General features: G+C 41.2%; 1 protein-coding gene across 16 annotated transcripts in view; it reads left to right on the forward strand.

Moving 5' to 3' along the window:
* The first annotated feature begins 10,688 nt into the window (after positions 1-10,688).
* Positions 10,689-18,877, forward strand: part of GPATCH2L (G-patch domain containing 2 like) — a 50,717-nt gene continuing 42,528 nt past the window's right edge. For 14 of the 16 annotated variants that reach the window (XM_057730906.1, XM_057730910.1, XM_057730911.1 and 11 more), the window contains exons 1-2: positions 10,689-10,784; positions 13,059-13,730. In XM_057730906.1, coding sequence (XP_057586889.1) covers positions 13,069-13,730 — 662 coding nt within the window. In that variant the 5' untranslated portion in view covers positions 10,689-10,784; positions 13,059-13,068. The remainder of the gene's footprint in view (positions 10,785-13,058; positions 13,731-18,877) is intronic. The other 2 variants (XM_057730908.1, XM_057730907.1) reach the window with 2 other exon arrangements.

Here is an 18,877-nt window from a genome sequence, read left to right on the forward strand (position 1 = left end):
AAGCAAGTAGTAAGTAGAAGTTGGAAAAAATGATAAAGATACTGCTATAGCAGGTTGAAAAAGAGGTAGCCCATATTATGTATGGTTAAACAATCAGTAAAACTGTTGTCTGAGGTAACTTGGACAGTAGAAAAAGTACTTAATCAATTTATGGATTTGAGTAATGAGATTTTCAGGTAGAGTGTTGAAAGGATCAGCTGGCTCTTACTAACTGAATATTATGAGCTACTATGAGAAAGAGGTGGACTAAAAAGGAAACAACTACTTTGTCAACAGAATTTAGAGGGAATATGAAGAGGCCAGAACTTTCTGGATTGAAAAATAATCTCATCTCCCAAGCCAGTAAAACATTCTCAGTGTAACACAGGGCCTGGGACTTCAGGCATTAATGGAGTAATAGGGACTGTATTTACTCTCCCACCTTAAATAATTAAAGGAATACAAAATTTCCCAGTGTCCAACAAGGTAAAATTAGTTATGTCTGGAAAACAAACAAACAAAAAATCTACCAGGCACAAACAAGCCGGGAAAACACAACCATAATGTAAAGAAAAACCAATCCATAAAAACAGACTCAGAATTACACAGATGACAGAACTACTAGATGAGGATATTAAACAGCTTTTATAAAAATATTTCATGTTTAACAAGGTAGAGGAAAACATGAGCATATTAAAAAGAGATATGGAATATTTTTTTAAAGTCCCAAATCTAACTTCTATAAATATACAGTGTCTGAGATAAAAATATATATATATTGGGTGGGATTCACAGTAGATTAGACAACACAGAAGAAAAGTTTATGACTCTGAAGACATAACAATATAAACTATCCAAAATAAAACACAGAAAAAAAAAAAACTGATGACAACAACAGCAAAAAAGAACAAAAGAACAACTTAATCTAAAACATGTGCAATTGGAGTCCCAGAAGTAGAGAGGAAGTGAGAGGAGAAAAATAATATTTGAAGAAATAATAGGCAAAACCTTTCCAAATTGAATGAAAATTATAAGCCCACAGATCCAAAAAGCTCAATGAATCCCAAGGACAAGAAACATGATAAAAGTGACACTAAGACACATCATAGTCATATGCTTAAAACTAGTGATAAAGAGAAAGTCTTAACAGCAACAACAGTATATAGGCATAGCCTGTATAAAGGAAAAAAAGATGAGTGACAGCAGACTTTACCTCAGAAATAGTGTGAGCCAGAAGACAATGGAGCAATATCTTTAAAGTACTGTAAGAAAGGCACCATCAGCCTAAGATTCTATACCCAGCAAAACATCTTTCAAAAATGAAGATGATATAAAAAATTTTTTTCAGATAAACCTGAAGGAATCATCAACAACTTACCAAAACCACAAGAAATGTTAAGGAAAATACTTCAGGCAGAAGCAAAATTATACCACGTAAAGATCTGGATCTACACAAAGGAATGAAAAGCACCCAAAGTGGTATTTGTGAAATTATAACTTTTTTTCTGATTAAAAAATCTCTTCAAATGATAATTGGCTGCTTAAGGCAAACAAATAATGTATTGTGGGATTTCTGTCATATTTAGTAGTAAAATATGTGACAACAATAGCACAAAGGCTAGGAGAGAGGAAATGGAGGGATACTGTTGTAAGCTTTTATACTAGGTATAATGTTACAATATTACTTGAAGGCAGACTAAGATAAGTTAAAGATGTATACTATAAATCCTAAAGCAACCACTAAAAATATAAAACAGGAGTGTAACTAATAAGCTAACAAAGGACATAAAATGAAATAAAAAAAACCACTCAATCCAAAAGAAGGAAGAAAAAGTAGGAAAAAGAACAAAGAACAGATGGGACAAATAGAAAGTATATAGTATGATGACAGATTTAAACCTATGTTATGGACTGAATTACATCTCCCCAAATTCATATGTTGAAGTATTAACTCCCAGTACCTTAGAATGTGACTGTATTTGGTAATAGGAACTTTAAAGAGGTAATTAAGTTAAAATGAGATTGTTAGTGTGAGCCCTAATCCAATATGACTAGTGTCCTTATAAGAAGTGGAATTTGGGACACAGATACATACATAGTGAAGATACAGAGAGAAGACAGCCATCCACAAGCTGAGAAGAGAGGGCAGAGAAGCCAACCTGCTGACACTTTGATCTTAGACTTAAAGTCTCCAGAATTGTGAGAAAATTTCAGCTGTTTAAGCCACCCAATCTGTGGTACTTTGTTATGACAGCCCTGGCAAACTAATACACTAACTGTATCAATAATCATATTAAATATAAATATTCTAAATAACTCTTCTCTCCACCATACCACTCCAGCCCAGCCAGACCAAGCTGTCCTTTTAATCAATAAATCTCTGGATCAAGAGGAGCCACGTTTAAGGAACTGCATTTGGTCCTAATGTAGATCACAACATCTTAGACTCCTAGGCCAGTGGCATGGTTGGATGAGACTTTTGGGTGTGCTGGGATGGGGTGTGAATATTTTGCATGTGGGAGGGACATGAATAATTGTGACCAGAGGGAGGACTGTGATAAGAGGATGCCATTAATGACTCCAATTTTTCATGTGTCCTCCAAAAAGATATGTTCAAGTCTTAACCTCCAGCTAACTTATTTAAAAATAGAATATTTGCAGATGTAATCAAGCTAAGATGAAGCCATACTAGATTCGGGTGGGCCCTAGTCCAATAGCTAGTGTCCTCACAAGAAGAGAAGAGACATAGTGATAGGCACACACTGAGGGAAGACTGCCATGTGGGGATGAGATTGGAGTAACGCATCTACAAGCTAAGGAATGCCAAGAACCGCAAGAAGGTAGGAAACAAGGAAGGATACTTCCCCAGAGTCTTTTGGAGGGACCCTACTAACACTTTGATTTGGACGTCTAGCCTTCAGAACTATAACAGAGTGAATTTCTGCTTCAAGCCACCCAGTTTTGGGTACTTTGTTATAGTAGCCCTAGGAAACTAACACACCACCTCATGGCCCCTGCCCTGACTGTTCCCTCTGCCGGGAATGTTCATCCCTGAGATGGTTGGATGGCACACTCCCTCCTTTCTTTGAGGTATCTGCACAGATGAGTCCTTGTCAGAGGGACCTATGACAAACAGCAGCAAGCCCCCATGTCCAGCGCTCCCTTTCCCCCTATCCTGCTTTGTTATTCTTCATAGCATTTCCACCACCTGAAAGTTCATATATGGATCTGTTTATTGTTTGTCTTCCTCCTCCAGGGAAGGGAAGAATCCTGAACACAGGGACTGTTGTCTCTCTTGTCCACAGATGTATCTTCAGTATCTGGGACTTGGTGGGCACTCACTAAATGTGTCCTGAGTGAATGAATGAATGTCAGTTGCAGGCAATACCTGCCAAACACCTCCCAAAAGGGGAGGAGAGAGTATAGTGAAAAGAGCACCCTTTGAAGTTAGATATCTAGTTCTGTTCACAGTTATTTTACACACCAGCTGTGTGATTCCATTTAACTGCTCTAAGCTTCAGTTTCCTCATCTGGAAAGTCAGATGACGTTCATCTGATAGTATAAGTCAGGACAAAGCACTTACATTAAAGAGTTACTTGTATGAATTGGGAGATTGGGATACCAAATTGTACGCTCTAAATATATGCAGTTTATTGTATGTTAACTGTATCTCAATAAAAGTTCTAAAAAAAAAAAGAGTTACTTGTAGGATTAATTGAGTGGCTTTATTAATATATAATAGAGATATAAATCTCTGTATAATCAACATATGTCTAACAACTAATGTTTGTCATGTATGTATGTACATATTGCTACATGTCATGCAGTGTGCTAAGCACTGATCTTCACTTTAGAGACATGTAACTTAGTGGTTCCTAGAGGCACTCTGTCTACATACTTACCGTTGTGTGACCTTGGGCAAGCCACTTAACCACTCTGGGCCTTAGTTTCCTCATCTGTAAAATAGAAATAAGAATGGTACTTACTTCATAGGATTTCTGTGAGGATTACTGAGTTTATCCACGATACTATTTAGAAATGGTGTCTGGCACATACTGAGGACTCAATAGATATTAACTACTATTATTTTATTATCTAACTTGATCTTCTATGCATTTATGAGGCAGTTCCTGGCACATTGGTGCTCCATAAATACTAATTTCCCTTTCTGGTCCCTTTACAGTTCAGTCCGAGCTGCCTTTATAACACATTTTTCCATGCTCTCCAATGAGTTATAGTTTAAACAGTCCTGACCCAGCTCTCTGAACACTCCAGTTTCTTGCTTATTGTTAATTCCAGTGCCTTCCATGTAAAAGCAAGCTCATCTGTGCTTGGTTACTTCAGCCCCTCATTACCTGTCCAGATGGGCCCTGCATCTTATGCGAGCCCCTTTCAAACACAGAACTCCAGGAATTTGTACTGTCTAAGCTCTTAATGGCTGAACAATTTTTAAGTGTGTCAGGGCAGAAGGTTGGGTACATATTTCACTGTCATTTCTGTGAAGGGAAGGCAAGAGGGACATGAGTAGAGGAGCTGCAGGTTTTGCCAGCTTTAAGTGGTAGAGCATCTTTTGGTCCTGGTGTTGGGCAACAAGATGGTAGTGGATACAGAGGGTGGCCTGAATGGTGGACAAGTATAAAAGCTAGGATGTTCTTGGCTGCAAGCAACCCAAAGTTGCTTAAACAACAGGACATTTGGTATGTCGCATAACAGAACACATAAGTTCTGGAATATATCCTTCAGGGTTGGTTGATTCAGGGTTCAACAGTGTTATCTGAGGCCCAGGTTCTTTTCCTCTCTCTGCTCTTTTATTCTCAGTGTTGGCTTCATCCTTGGGATGTTAACAAGAAGATTGTGACAATTGAAGATGTCGTGTAGACATAACAATTTCCAGAAAAGGAAGAGACATGATGTCTTCCTATGATTCTCTCTAGAGTAGAAACTTGTCTTAGAAGGCGTTCCCAACAGTTCTCCCCTCATGTCTCCTTGCTCATAGTTGGGTGATGTACCCACTCCTGAAACAATCTGTGTGGGGAATGGGACTCATTACCTCTTGAGATGGGGGTGTGGTCAGCATTCTCCAAGCACGTGGATTAGTGGGGTGCTATGGGCTAAATTATGCACCCCTCCCCAAGTTCATAAGTTGAAGCCCTAACACCAGTACCTCACAACATGACTGTATTTGGAGATAGGGCCTTTAGACATGATTAAGTTAAAATAAGGCTGTTAGGGTAGGGTCCTAATCCAATCTGACTGGTGTCCTTATGAGAAGAAGAAATAGGGACATGCAGAGAGCCATTAGGGGTGGACACCATATGAAGCAGCAGCAAGAGGGTTGCTACCTGCAAGCCAAGGACAGAAGCCTTAGAAGAAACCAACACTGCTGGCACCTTGATCTTGGAATTCCAGCCTCCAGAACTGTGAGAAAGTAAGTGTCTGTTGTTAAGCCACTCAGTCTGTGGTATTTTGCTACGGCAGCCCTAGCAGACTAATATACAGGGGAATGCTCTATTGAAAAAAAGGAAGGGGGTTGTCTGGTAGGCAGCCAGTAGCACTCACTACAGTAGTAGTGAGAGGAAAAGAAGGGGTAGGAATAGGTGAACACAGCTTAGAGATAGTGTATACAAGTTTTGGAGTCAGGCAGAGCCAGATTTGAGGCCTGGCTCTATCATTTACTAGTTGCGTGAATTTGGGCAAGTTTATTAGCCTCTCAAAGCTTTAGTTTCATCATCTATGAAAGAGGGATAGTATAACATTGTGATAGGCAGAATAATGGCCCCCTGGAATCTGTGAACCTTACATGGCAAAAGGGACTTTGCAAGTATGATGAAAGTTAAGGACCTTGAGATGGGACGATTATCCTGGATTTTCCATGTGGGTGCACATGGGTTCCTGAAAACAGAATCTTTTCCACCTGTGGTCAGAGAGAGATGTGATGGCAGAAGGACGATCAGAGAGATTTGACATTGCTGGCTTTGAAGATGGAGGAAGGGGCCACAAGCTGAGGAATGTGGGGGAGGCTCTTGAAGCTAGAAAAAGCCAAGAAATGGACTCTCCACTAGAGACTTCAGAAAGGTACAAGCCATGCTCGCACCTTGATTTTAGCCTCGTGAGATCCAGATGGAACTTCTGACCTACAGAATTGTAAGATAATAAACGTGTGTTGTTTTAAGTCACTAAATATGTGGTAATTTGCTATAGTAGCAACAGGAAATTAATACACACACCAACATCAAAAAGGTTGTTGAGAAGATGAAATAATGAATTTAAAGTCTTCAGCATGATGCCTGGCCCACAATAAGCCTTCAATAAATGTTACCTCAACAACTCTCCGAATTCTATATAGTTGAGGAGGGTACGTGAGAGAGTGTGAGAGCTATAGTATAAGTGGAGTTTGGCAAGCAGCTGCCATTTGCCACCTGCAGAAGAGAAGGTGTCAGGCACACTGGGGCCAGGGAGGAGGGCAAGTTTCAGGAAGTCACCCATTTTTCGGGTAAATGCAGACACTTCCTGCCTTCCTTGGTGGACACTGCTTCAATCAGCAATGTCTCTTCAATGACTACTGGAAAATTTTCTGGAAAGATTCCAAAATGTCCTCAATCAGTTTAGAGAAGCTCTCAGCAAGGAAAAGAATTGTGGCGGGACATGAAGGCGAAAAGAAAGACAATGTCCCTGTTCTTATGATATTTATATTCTAGAGGGAGGTGACAGAATGTAAACAAATACACATCAAATAAACAAGGTAACGTTGGATTACAATATGGGCCATAAGGGAAATAAAGAAGATGATAAGATAGAAAATGGCTAGGGGAGTAGGATTTCTTCAGATGGTATTAGAAAAGCCCTCTTTGTGGAAGTGACATTTTAGCTAAGACTTCAAAGATGAGGAGATTCCTTGACCCTCACCTGCAAAGCCCTCTAGACAAGTATTCTTGGTTGTAGGATAGCTTCTGCCAAGGCCCTGGGGTGGGAGTGGGGAGGCAGGGAGGGAGAGCTTAGTGGGTTGGTACTAGGAGCAAGGGGCAGGGACCAGATCCCAGGCTTGCAGACCATGATGAGGACTCTCAGGTTATTATAACTGCAGGGAAATTTTTTTTTGTTATTTGGTGGGACGGACAAAGGAAGGAGAAGCTTATTGTGTGCAGATCCTTTTCAGCTGCTGATATGCTCATTCAACTTATAGTTCCGCCCTGATGGTCAATTGAGGGAAACTTGTTGACTTGACTGTCTTTCTCTTCTTGGTAATTACTAATATTTTTGGAGTGCTTAGTTTGTGTCAGGGTTTATATGAAATGCTTTGCACTCATTATGTCATTTAACTTCCACCCAAGAGATGAATACGTTCTGTTATTGTCTCATTTTACAGATGAGGAAGTTAAGCTGTCAGCACTGGACACAGCTAGGCATGTATGGAGCTTCACCCTTGGTTTCCCTCCTGCCTCTGCTTTACCTGCCCCAAGTCTGCTCACAACTCCTATCATCAGTGCCTGCTTCAATCAGCAAGTGTGATGGACTTTTCTGAGAACTGTTCCTCCCCGAGTTTCCTCCTGATCCTCTTTTTCTTACATGTGACCCTTTTCTGGCTTCTGTGCACTGGTTCTCTTCCAATGCTCTCTGTCTTTTGAGCTGGGCACTTTGTCCCTCCACAGGCTTCTTCTTTTTCCTTTAGTGGCCCTGCCCACAGATCCCACCATCACGAGCTTTCATTTAAATTTTCTCTTAAGTTGGAGACAAGCACTTCTAATTTCCTGTTGCAGCATAGTAAACAAATATTTGTTTTTTCAACTGACAGTTGTTACTGAGCACCTACCATGTGCAAAGCACTGTGCTAGGAATTGAAGAGAATACAATGGCTAGGACGGGGTCTCGGGGGCAATGGAGTGTAGGCTTCATTTTTGTTCACACAGCTATGTCTCCAGTGCTTAGCATAGGGCCATGCATGTTGTAGGTACTCAGTAAATATTTGTTAGATGAGTAATTTACCTGGGGAGGCAGACTTGCACATAATTGGCTCAGATTCAAGGTTGAATGAAGAAGATGATGTAATAAAGATACCAGCAAGTGCTGAGAGAGCCCAGCAGTGTAGATGAGCAAGGGGAAGTCTTCATGGAGGTGACATTTGCATGGGGCTTTTAAATCCCCTCACATCCCAGGGGTGTTCAAGAAAGAGCAAGTGGTCTGGTGTGCCAAGCATGATGCAGAAGGTAGTGGAAGATGGATAAAGTGAAATGGTGTTTCAGGAATCTCACTCTGGTGCCAGCATAGAGAATGACTTCTGGGGGAGAGACTGGAAGTGGTAAAACCAGTAAGGAGGCTGCTGTACCATCCAGAAGAGTGGTTGCCTACCCAGATGTGGCCAATGGCAGACAGAAAGCAAAAGAGGGAAGGTGGATGCAAGAATACTATCAAAGTAGAATCCTTGAAGCCTGGTATTTAATTAGCCGAAGAGGTATTAAGAAAAGCAGGGACTAATGGCTAAATCACCTGGCTAACTATATGATGGTGGTGACATTTCCCAAACTGCGAATAGTGGAGGAGGGGCAAATATGAAAGGGGCTCTGGAAGAAATTAAGATTTGTTTTGACATCTTAAACTGGAGATGCTGGTTGAGAAAATAAGTGGAAATATCTAGCATAAATCTGAAAACAAAAGCTGGGTTTCAAGAAAGTTGAGAGCTTTCAGTGCTGATGGAGGCAGCTGACACCTTGGGAGCTGATGTGATTTGTGAGAGAGAACTTCACTTAAGCAGAAAAGAGGGCTGATGGCCGTGGACACCACTTGAACATTTCCATCTTTTTGTCCTGTGGGAGTCACAAATTCAGCATGTCCAAAGCAGAATTAATCTTTCCACCAAACCTTTTTCCCTCCTTGTCTTCTCTAGCTGTGCAAATGGCACTAACCACTCTGTTAGTCATGCTGGCTCAAACCCTCAGTCATCTTTGTCTCCTCCCTCAATTCTTTACACAATGTTTCACCTATAGAAAATTCTGAAAAATCCATAAACACTACAGGTAGTAGATACAATCACTTATAATGGAACTATTTTGGATGATAGGTAGTGTGTCACTCTGGTCATGTTCCTATGCAAGTGCAGATTTAATTTCCTTTATGCATGAATAGAGTCTAAGCTACATTGTGAGAGTAACCTTTTTATTAAAGTACAACCACTGTACACAACAAGAAATTGATGATGTTTCACATAATTAAATATTCTTCCACAACCAATTTAAAAAGGCTGTAAGGTATTCCATCCCATACATATATTGTAATTTAGATAACTAACCCCCTGTTGTAGGATTTCTGGCTTTTTTCTAGTCTTCTTACTGTCCCTCCCAATGCTTACAAAGATGAATTTACCTGTATTTAACATTTTTGGGCCCATTTCCTATCTTTTCTTTAGATAAAATTCATAAAACCAGAATTTCTGGGTCAAAAGGTATGTGCATATTCAAAAATAAAATTTTTGTTTCAGAATAGTTTTAGGTTTCCAGAAAAATTCTGAAGGTACTGCAGACAGTTCCCACATACCCCATACTCAGTTTCCTCCATTATCAACATCTCACATTAGTAGAGCACATTTGTCACAATCAATGAACCAATGTTGAGATGTTATTATCAGTAGTAACTGAAGTCCATAATTTATCCAGATTTCTTTAGTTTTTACCTATTGTCCTTTTTCTATTCCAGTATCTCATCAGGATACCCTATTACATTTAGTTGTCATGTCTCCGTAGGCTCCTCTCAGCTGTGACAGTTTCTCAAACTTTCCTTGTCTTTGAAAACCTTGACAATTTTGAGGAATACTGGTCAGACATTTTGTAGAATGTCCCTCACTTGGGGGTTGTCCATTTTTTCCTTTTTATTAGATCAGGGTTATGAGTGTTAGAAGGAAAGTACCACAGAGATAAAATGCCATTCTCATCATATCATATCTAGTCCACATACCATCAACATGATTTATCACTGTTGATGTTAACCTTGATCACCTGGCTGAGGTACTGCTAGTTTCTCTGCTGTAAAACTTACTGCACTGTAGTTGTTTCTCACTGTAAAAGTTACTCACTTGCCACGCTGTACTCTTTGGAAGGCAGTCACTGCACAGTCCACATTTAAAATCAGGGGTTATGCCTCAGGATAATCTATTAAAAAGTGTTTGGAATTCTGTACCAGAGACTTATCTCTTCTTCCCCATTTATAAATTTATTTGTATCAGTAACTGATTTATACCAGTTGACTATGGATAGCACTTTTACACTTCAAGTTATAATCCAATACTACTTTGTTTTGTTACTCAAGGCAAGTGTATCTTTAATAGCCTGAGTGACTCACTACTGCTACCCCGCCAAAGGTTGTACAACTCCCATGGTTAAGAATGAGGATGTATTTCCCTAACTTCACACACCCTGTATAAAGTAGGTCAGCTAGCAAGGGCAAGGCCGACGCCCCTCCGTAGCGCCCAATTTCCTGACGCCTCCAAGGCAGGCCTGCCTGGGTAGGCCCTTCCCCAAGATGGGTACCTCAGCCCCAAGGGCACCCCCAGTCCAATCAGCCCCTAAACACCGCCCCTCCTGGCCCCCTTGCCTTTCTTCCGGGTTCTCGTGGCCCCGCCCCCATGGGCGGAAGTGGGCGCGGCCGCGGGCAGGAAGCGCTGGGCCGGGGCGGGCCCTCTCGCTCAGCCTGCCCCTTCCATTCCACCACCGCCCCACCCCTCCGGCCCAGACCGGAAATGAGGTCAGAGAGGGAAGCCTGGGTGGGGAGAATCGGCCCCCAAAGCGGCGGCCGTTGGAGGTGGCTGTGGCAGCGGGTGAGGGGGACGGGAGTGAGGGGGTTGGGGCCCCGGGGGTCGGCGCCAACGGGGATCGGCGCTCCCGGCCGCGGCGGAGCGGCCAGCGGCGCCATGGGGCCCCAGAGGCTGGCGGGAGGGGCGAGGGTGGCGGGGCCTTGTTTTTCAGAGCACGTCTTCCCCATCCCGGGGGATGAGGGTCGGGCCATCTCCCAGGAGACAGTCGCCTGCCCTCTTCTCTATTTTCTGGCCCTTTTGGGCTGGCGACGGTGTGAGGGCTTGGTGTCCCGAGTCGTGGTCGCTCTAGTCCTCGGGGGCGGGCCCGGGCGTCCTTCGAAACACGCTTTTTCTCACGTCTGTGGCCATGTTGCGACCCCTGAGCACGAAGGGAGTTTAGTCGCCAGGACTTGCATTTTGGCAGTTTCTGCGCTAGAAGGGTCCGACCCCCTGCCCCTGGTCACCCCAGCTAATAAGTTGCCTCCTGCCTCCTCCAACCCGGTCTCCCCTCCTCCTGCTTCTTTTTACTTATATTAGTTTCTCGATTCTTCTTTTGCATGACTCGGACAGCCTTTGTCTCCCCGAATGCTTGCCTGGCCCGGGGATCCTCTCGGACTGTGCATCCAGGGAGGGGTGGGAGTTCCAGGGTTCTTCTGTCACCTGCTGTTGGAATTGCAGTCTTTGAGACTGGCATTCGACTGCCCAGGCATTCAACTGCAAGTTGTTTGATAATTTCGTTCCACCTTAAAGTTTGTACAGTTCTGCCTGAGTTTTTAAAGCAGTAGTTCTTTATTAGGGAAATAGATTTAGATAAGTGCGTGCCCATGTACCTATTTTGATTTTAGAGACAGTTGTTTCGCAAACCCCAGTCATGTTGTTTTAAACTACTTATTGCTTAAATGAGTGTGGCTTTTGAGACTTTGAGAAGTTTGGTTTGGTTGGTAGTTTTGGAACTAGGTGTCCCCATTGCTCCTCCTGTCTTTGAATTGGTTGGCATGGGGATAGCATGAACATAGATTTTAGAAAGCCCTTTGAGGAATGTAAACTGTGTGAATGGAATATGGTCTGAGAGTGGCCCCACAGAGTTTTAAGCTCTAATTATGGTTTTGAAATATGTTGGACTTAATAAGGGCTAGGGAAAAAGTGCTAATTTAAAATGTTTAATTAGATGTTGTACGAAGTATATTAAACCTTTCCCTTCAAAAGGGCATTTTGAAAATTACTCCTCCTGCTTTCAGCCTCTGGAAGTTTGTCTCTGAAGTGATCCCTGAAGTATGATGGTTTGACAAGAATGAGTTGAAAAATAGAAAATCTTGGAAAGGTGTTAGCTAGCAATCTTAGAGACCCCACTTATCCTTGTCATTTCAGCCTCAGTTATATCGTGTTTTTGTGTGATTGGCACTAAAGCACAAAACTTAGATGATCACTTTATTTTCTGAAGGATAGAGAGAACTTAAAAGTTGCTAATTATTCACAAATATATGCCACTGTTTTTTTTGACACACAATAAACTGTATATATTTAAAGTGTACAGTTTGATACTTATTTTCTTATGTGGCAATCCCAGTCTACCAATTCATCCCACCCCAGACCCCACTCTCCCTTCCCCACTTGGTGACACACTCTTTAAAGCTCTTTACCTGGTAGCTTCTCGGTGGTAGTTGGGACCAGAATGGATGCAGACTTAGTCTTTTTATTTTTTTTTCCATGCAGAGTACAAACCTGGGTCACTACAAATTCTTGGATCACTAAAACTGCAAGCAGCCTTCTGTAAAGTGTGTCACTAAGTTGTCTTTCTGTTCCTGCCACAAACATTAGTGACCCTAGATCACAGAACAGTCTTTTCATCTGTGGTTTTGAAGTTGAGTGTTTTTCTGCTCCTGTTTGTACAGATGAGATGTTCTCTAATCTTTTTAGATCTCATCATCAGGTAATTTAGATTAACAAGCTTAATTGGGGGAGAAGAGGAATGATTGATTTATTCCCGAGTTTCCTTGTTTTTACTAATAACCCAGTTGTGATCTGGTGAGTATTTTGAGTTTTTGTGCTTTAAGAACATGTTGACTTCAGGCATTTAACAAGGGCCAGATACCTATTTTTAGAGGCTTAAGGGAGCATGCATGGTAGGAATAGAGTCTAAGTGTAGCCAGGTGAAAGGTGACTTTATTTTCTGTAGAGGGAGTGGACACTGCAGTGCCATGATCTATTTTAAAAATTATTCGAAAAAAACAGATCCTATTCACTCTTGCTTTTTCTTTCTTCTTTCTTTTTTTTTTTTTTTGAACCTCCTTTTGACAGATGTGGCCTCATGGATGAGCTGGTACATGACTTAGCCTCAGCCTTGGAGCAGACATCTGAGCAGAATAAGCTTGGTGAGCTGTGGGAGGAGATGGCCCTGAGCCCTCGGCAGCAGAGGCGGCAGCTTCGCAAACGGAGAGGCCGGAAGCGCCGCTCAGACTTCACTCACCTGGCAGAGCATACCTGCTGCTACAGTGAAGCCTCTGAGTCAAGTCTGGATGAGGCCATCAAGGACTGTCGAGAAACGGCCCCAGTCACCAATTTTAGTGACTCTGATGACACTATGGTAGCCAAACGGCACCCAGCTCTTAACGCCATTGTTAGGAGTAAGCAGCATTCTTGGCATGAATCTGACTCCTTTACTGAAAACGCACCTTGCCGACCGCTCAGGCGCCGGCGTAAGGTGAAGCGAGTGACATCAGAGGTGGCTGCCAGCCTTCAGCAGAAGCTCAAGGTGTCAGATTGGAGCTATGAGAGAGGCTGCAGGTTCAAGTCTGCTAAGAAGCAGCGTCTGTCCCGCTGGAAGGAGAATACTCCCTGGACCTCATCAGGCCACGGGTTGTGTGAATCAGCAGAAAATAGGACTTTCCTAAGCAAAACGGGAAGGAAAGAAAGGATGGAGTGTGAAGCAGATGAACAAAAACAGGGCTCTGATGAGAACATGTCAGAATGGTGAGATCTCCCTTACTGAGTCATAGCTTTTCCTGATTAATTTTACCCAGAGCACAAATCCACAGTCTTCATGAGTTCAACTTTCTTTCAAAGCAGCCTCTGTAGTACTGACTTTGTAGCTCTCCTTTAACCAGTCAGGTTGTGTTTATCTTTAGCTTTTTAAAGTACATTCGTGAGCCTGTTTCCCTACATCAAGAAGGCTATATTTTATAGAAACACATGTGTTTCTAAAAATCGTTTAAAACATGGACCTCTTATTTGAAAAATATTTTGCTGTTCTTTATGCCACGTAGTTCATACATAGATCCTGTTCTTTAGAACCAGGGCCTCAGCAGAGGCTGGTGTGTATATGTGTGTGTGAGAGAGAGAAAATGCGGGTGCCAGGCATATGGAGTTTGTAAATGTTCTTGGTAAGCTGCCTTTACCCATTAAGAATTATGGCTTTAGATATTTCTGGGCTGTAATTGTGTTCTCCATTACTTACAGTTTGACTGTATTGACTTTATTTTAATGGTTGACGTTCAACTTGTCTGAACACATGGTAGGCTTTGAAAATAACAGTGCCGAATCCCATTAGTCTTACACCAAATGTCATCGAGCCAGAAAATCTGTCTCTAATGGGTGCTTGTTTAAAATGTCAGTATAGTTTTTGGTAACTTTTAATTTTAATTTTTTATATCTCAGTCCTAGGAACATTGATACTCCCAACTTGATACTTTAATATTGTTGTTAATATTAATGTGCGATATCTGTTTCTCAGTGCGGAGGCTGTTGGTATTTTGGATGGGTCAGTTCTTTGTGGTGAGGGATGTTCCATGCCTTGTAGGATATTTGCCATCCCTGTGTTGTTCCCACCACTGTTCATAGTATCAAAACAGATGCCTCCATGGGTACTCCCTAAGTGGCTTGAGTAGTCCCAACTGAGAACCAGTGTATTCTATTATTGTTAATATTAGTTAGCATTTATTAAGCACTGTGTGTTAGGCACTGTACTGTTGTGCAGAACATATCTTCTTATTTAATGTTCACAATTCCCGTGTCTGGTAGGTACGACTATTTGTATTTTGTAGGAGAGGAAATAGAGGTGATGAATGTGGAGATAATTTGCCCAAGGTCCCCTAGTAACAAAACAGGGAATCAAACCTGATTCCACATCTCATAGTTAACCACTGTGTTTTGTCCTTCTTTGAGCTTGCCTTTTCCGTGGCATGTTTTCTGTCTCATCTTAACTTTACAGCTGTGGAACAGATGACCTTTCTTAGGACTTTGCTGCTTCTGACGTTTGTCTGGAAAACAAAGGCATAAATCTTAGGAACTTCAAGGTGAGGCTTTGTCAGTAACAGGAAAAGCTGTTCAGGTCTGTATGCCTGTACCTTTCATGGGTGGTTTTAATCCAGCTTTTAAAATTTTTCTTAACTAACTTTATATTTGCCAGGCTGTGCAACTTGTTAGGCTTATAATTTGGCATTCCCAATTTTCCTCTAATGTATATTCTAAGGCCTGTTTACCCAATTTGTATGTATAATTTTGGATTATAAAGCTTTTTTCCCTCATTATGCTGTTTTTAATCAAACAAGAAATGCTTAACTTGTAGCCTTTCACAGTGTTGAAACCCTCAATTGAGGTGTTCAAATTTGTTTCAGTATCAAGCTTACATACCAAATAGTAATCATCTTACTGTTGAGAATGGCAGTTTGAAAAACAGCTTCTGGGGATGAATATTTTTGGATGTATTTATTTCTTCCCCAAAATTTCTTGCTAAACCCTGACTTAATTGTGTATGTGAGCGACTGTTAACTGTCTTCTCTAAGATCACAGCCCAAGTGTGGTTCCAGCTAGAGCCTGTAACCTTGCAGTGAGGCACTTCCATCTTTCTAGGTGCTTCTTACCCCAGATACATCTGTTGCACATTATAGTCAGGTTGTGATAATATACATCTAGTTTTCTGAGAGCTTGGATAAACTGAAGTAGGCAGAGATTCTTATGAAATTCTTGCTCTTTTCAAATTGAGGAGACCTTGTTCCCCGATTTGGGCTATCTCCCTGGCCCATAACTTCAGAGTTCTTTCAAAGAACCAGAGTTCTTTCATAGAACCAGAGTTCTTTGGTGGACCCTGAAGTCCTTGTAGCTAAGGGAATAATGGGTGGAATAGTAACAGGTATAGAATGAGAAAAATTCTTTAGAATCTAATTTTTTGGGAGTCTTCAATTCACCTTGACTGATGCTGATTCATCTGTAATTACAAACATATGTGCTTTGTATTTTTTCTTCCCAAATATGCTCTATGAGGAAATAAGGTGATTTTTCTTTTTGTTGTTGTTTTATTCTTTATTTATTTTTTGGCCACCCTGAGTGGCATGCAGGATCTCAGTTCCCTGACCAGGGATGGAACCTGCGCCCTCTGCAGTGGAAGTGTGGAGTCTTAACCACTGGACTGCCGGGCAAGTCCCATGGTGATTCTTACTTATTCTTTGACTGCACATTTTAGTGGAACTAAAATCTCTGCCTTAGGTTATTAAACACACCTTATAAACAGGAGTAGCAGTACAGTGTGTTTAAGTAGGTAATAGTTTATGATTTAGATATTATACTGTCTTGATTCTGCCCAAACTTTTCCATCTTTTTTTCTGCATTAAAAGGAATGCTTTCAAGAATCTCCTTGGTTATTACTCTTTCATAAATCTGCTTGGATGTGCCAGTTTGTTTGCATACAGATCAAAGCATAGAACTTTATATCAGTGGTATTGAGGATTGTCAGAGTATATGATCCACCTTGTAAAATTATTAAGATGAAGTTGGTCATTAAGCTTTACCTTGTCAATAGATAGAATTCTTTTTAAAAAGCATATGTTAGGTGTTTTAGGTTCAAAAATCTGTGTCTCAATCAGAGAGCTTTATTTCTGCTTTCCTTAAATTTATTTTGCTAACTAAAAATAGAGTAGTTTAAGCTTAACCAATAATTCTTTTTGCTTTTCTGTTTCTGTTTTTCCTTCAATTCTACACCAGCCAATCCCTCAAGACTTCTGAGGAACTGAAAGTGGTTATGATGTAATAGTTTTTTAATGCCTTCCCCAAACTCATTTATTATTTTAATATTTTTCTGTGCATGTGTGTTCCATTCTAAAATGGATCAACTCTTTTGCAAAATTACTTTCTACTGATCTTTATTCAAATTGTATAGCAGCTATTAATTAGGTGAGTCACAGCCTAATTTTGCTTTATTCTTCACCAGCACATCATTCATTTGTTCCCCTTGAATATAATTTAGCTTCTTTTCTTTCATAAGTGAATTGGTTTGGTGATGGCCTGAAGTTGCATTCAGGAGCCTTTCTAGGGTGATGTATTAGAAGCCGATCTCACAGGAAAGAAAATATTCCCTTCTCTTGGGAGCCAAGTGACAGAGATAAAGTGCTAAACCTTCCCCCGCCTTCTCTAGCCCAAGCTGACCTTCTGCGGCCCCTTGGTGCCTCTTGTTTTCTTATTTTTATAGAAAATCAATATCCCCTCTGACACAAACAGTAGCTCAGAAGCGAGAATAAATGGTAGAAAGCTGAGATCTCTGTCCATCACCTCTCACTTTAACTCCCCCAAACTCTTTAATTATGAGTGTGCTTTGCTCCAGGTGTTTGCGACAGTGAAATTGCTAAATGAGGACCATTTTAACCAAAGATTGGATGATCAATAACACTCTATAGCAGTAGCTTGTTGGATCAATAGTATTCATTATTTCATGGTTAAGGTAAGTAGCCTCCTTTGCAAGTGGAGGTCATTAATCAGGGGTTACTGGAGCTGTGGAAAAGACTATATGTGGTAGGTTGAGGATGTTCTGTTTCTATTCTGTAAATAGGGATGCTGACCAAGAGGATATTTACCGTTGTTGCAGGTTGTACCGTTGCATCTGAGAGTATTGAATAGCTAGCATAGTATGCTTATATAGATTTATTCAAAGCTCTGCTGCTATCTCCTTTACGAACAACTGAAAAAAAAAAAGCAACTTGGGAGGTGGATTTGACACTATTGTATTTGAAGATCTGTCTCTTGAAAGAAATGTTAGGGTTATTCTGTGACACCAGAGGAAGGAACTAGGACTCATAGGTAGAAAGTACAGAATGTGAAGTGTTGCCTAAGTATAAAATACAACATTCTAAAAATTAGAACTGTATAAAAATGAAGTGATTTGTTTAACCAGGTATTGAATTCTAGATCACTGGAGGGATTCAAGCCTGGGCTTGGTGACCACTTACTGAGCTGTTGTAGAGTTAGAGAGGTTGAACTAAATGACCTTTAAGGTCCCTTGCAACACTGAGATTCTGTAATTCTTTTTAATCACAACTTCCTTCCCATCATTGTAACTTCATATTTTAAAATGCATCTGATAAGCAGTCTCAACTGCCCCCTAAAATATTTATAAAGACATAAAACATTGAAACTCACATCACCAGAGACCAGGACTTATAGCTGGCTTATTGTCAAGATTTTCTCAAACTCCAGGGATGATAGAATGGTGCTGGAGACTGCAGTCAGAAGCCCAGAGCAATGCTGAGCCAGCCCTGACAGTTGGTAGTGAGGGCCTGCATCCTTTCTCTGTAGTCTGCCCTTGATTCAGAAAGTCAGGGTCTGGCTCAGTCAGAAAATTGGGCAGCTAAAGTTTGAGCCAGAGTGTTCCATCCTGTACTTCCAGTCAGTATCTTTCAGTTTCTATTTGGAGGCTGTAACTCCCAGAATATACTCGGATAGGGAATCATACTGTTTTCTGTGTGTATATTTGTGTTTGGGTGTAGGAGGCAGTCATAGCGTATTGAGTCCTGGGAAATACAATCTCCAAGAGTAGTTTACTGTTTATATGGACAGAGAAGGAAAAAACACTCTTAGTAGTAGTGCATTCTGGAAACTGTAGTGTTGTATATACCTTCATTTATTGCAGACTCCTGGAATGGTTTCTGAATCAGGCATTGAAGGTCAGAAGAAGATCCTGTCTCAGTCTCACGTGGCTTTATGAGATAAAAGCCTACCAGTGGCACTGGGGATTAGGCTAGGGGCTCTGCACATCCTCTTGGCCAGTTGTAGATGTGAGAAGAGCATGTTACCAGTATCCAAGGACGTAGAAGATGAAACCAGGGATAATTTACATACCCTTTCTGTTGGCA

Source organism: Hippopotamus amphibius, chromosome 4, assembly GCF_030028045.1.
Source record: "Hippopotamus amphibius kiboko isolate mHipAmp2 chromosome 4, mHipAmp2.hap2, whole genome shotgun sequence".
Taxonomy (NCBI): domain Eukaryota; kingdom Metazoa; phylum Chordata; class Mammalia; order Artiodactyla; family Hippopotamidae; genus Hippopotamus; species Hippopotamus amphibius.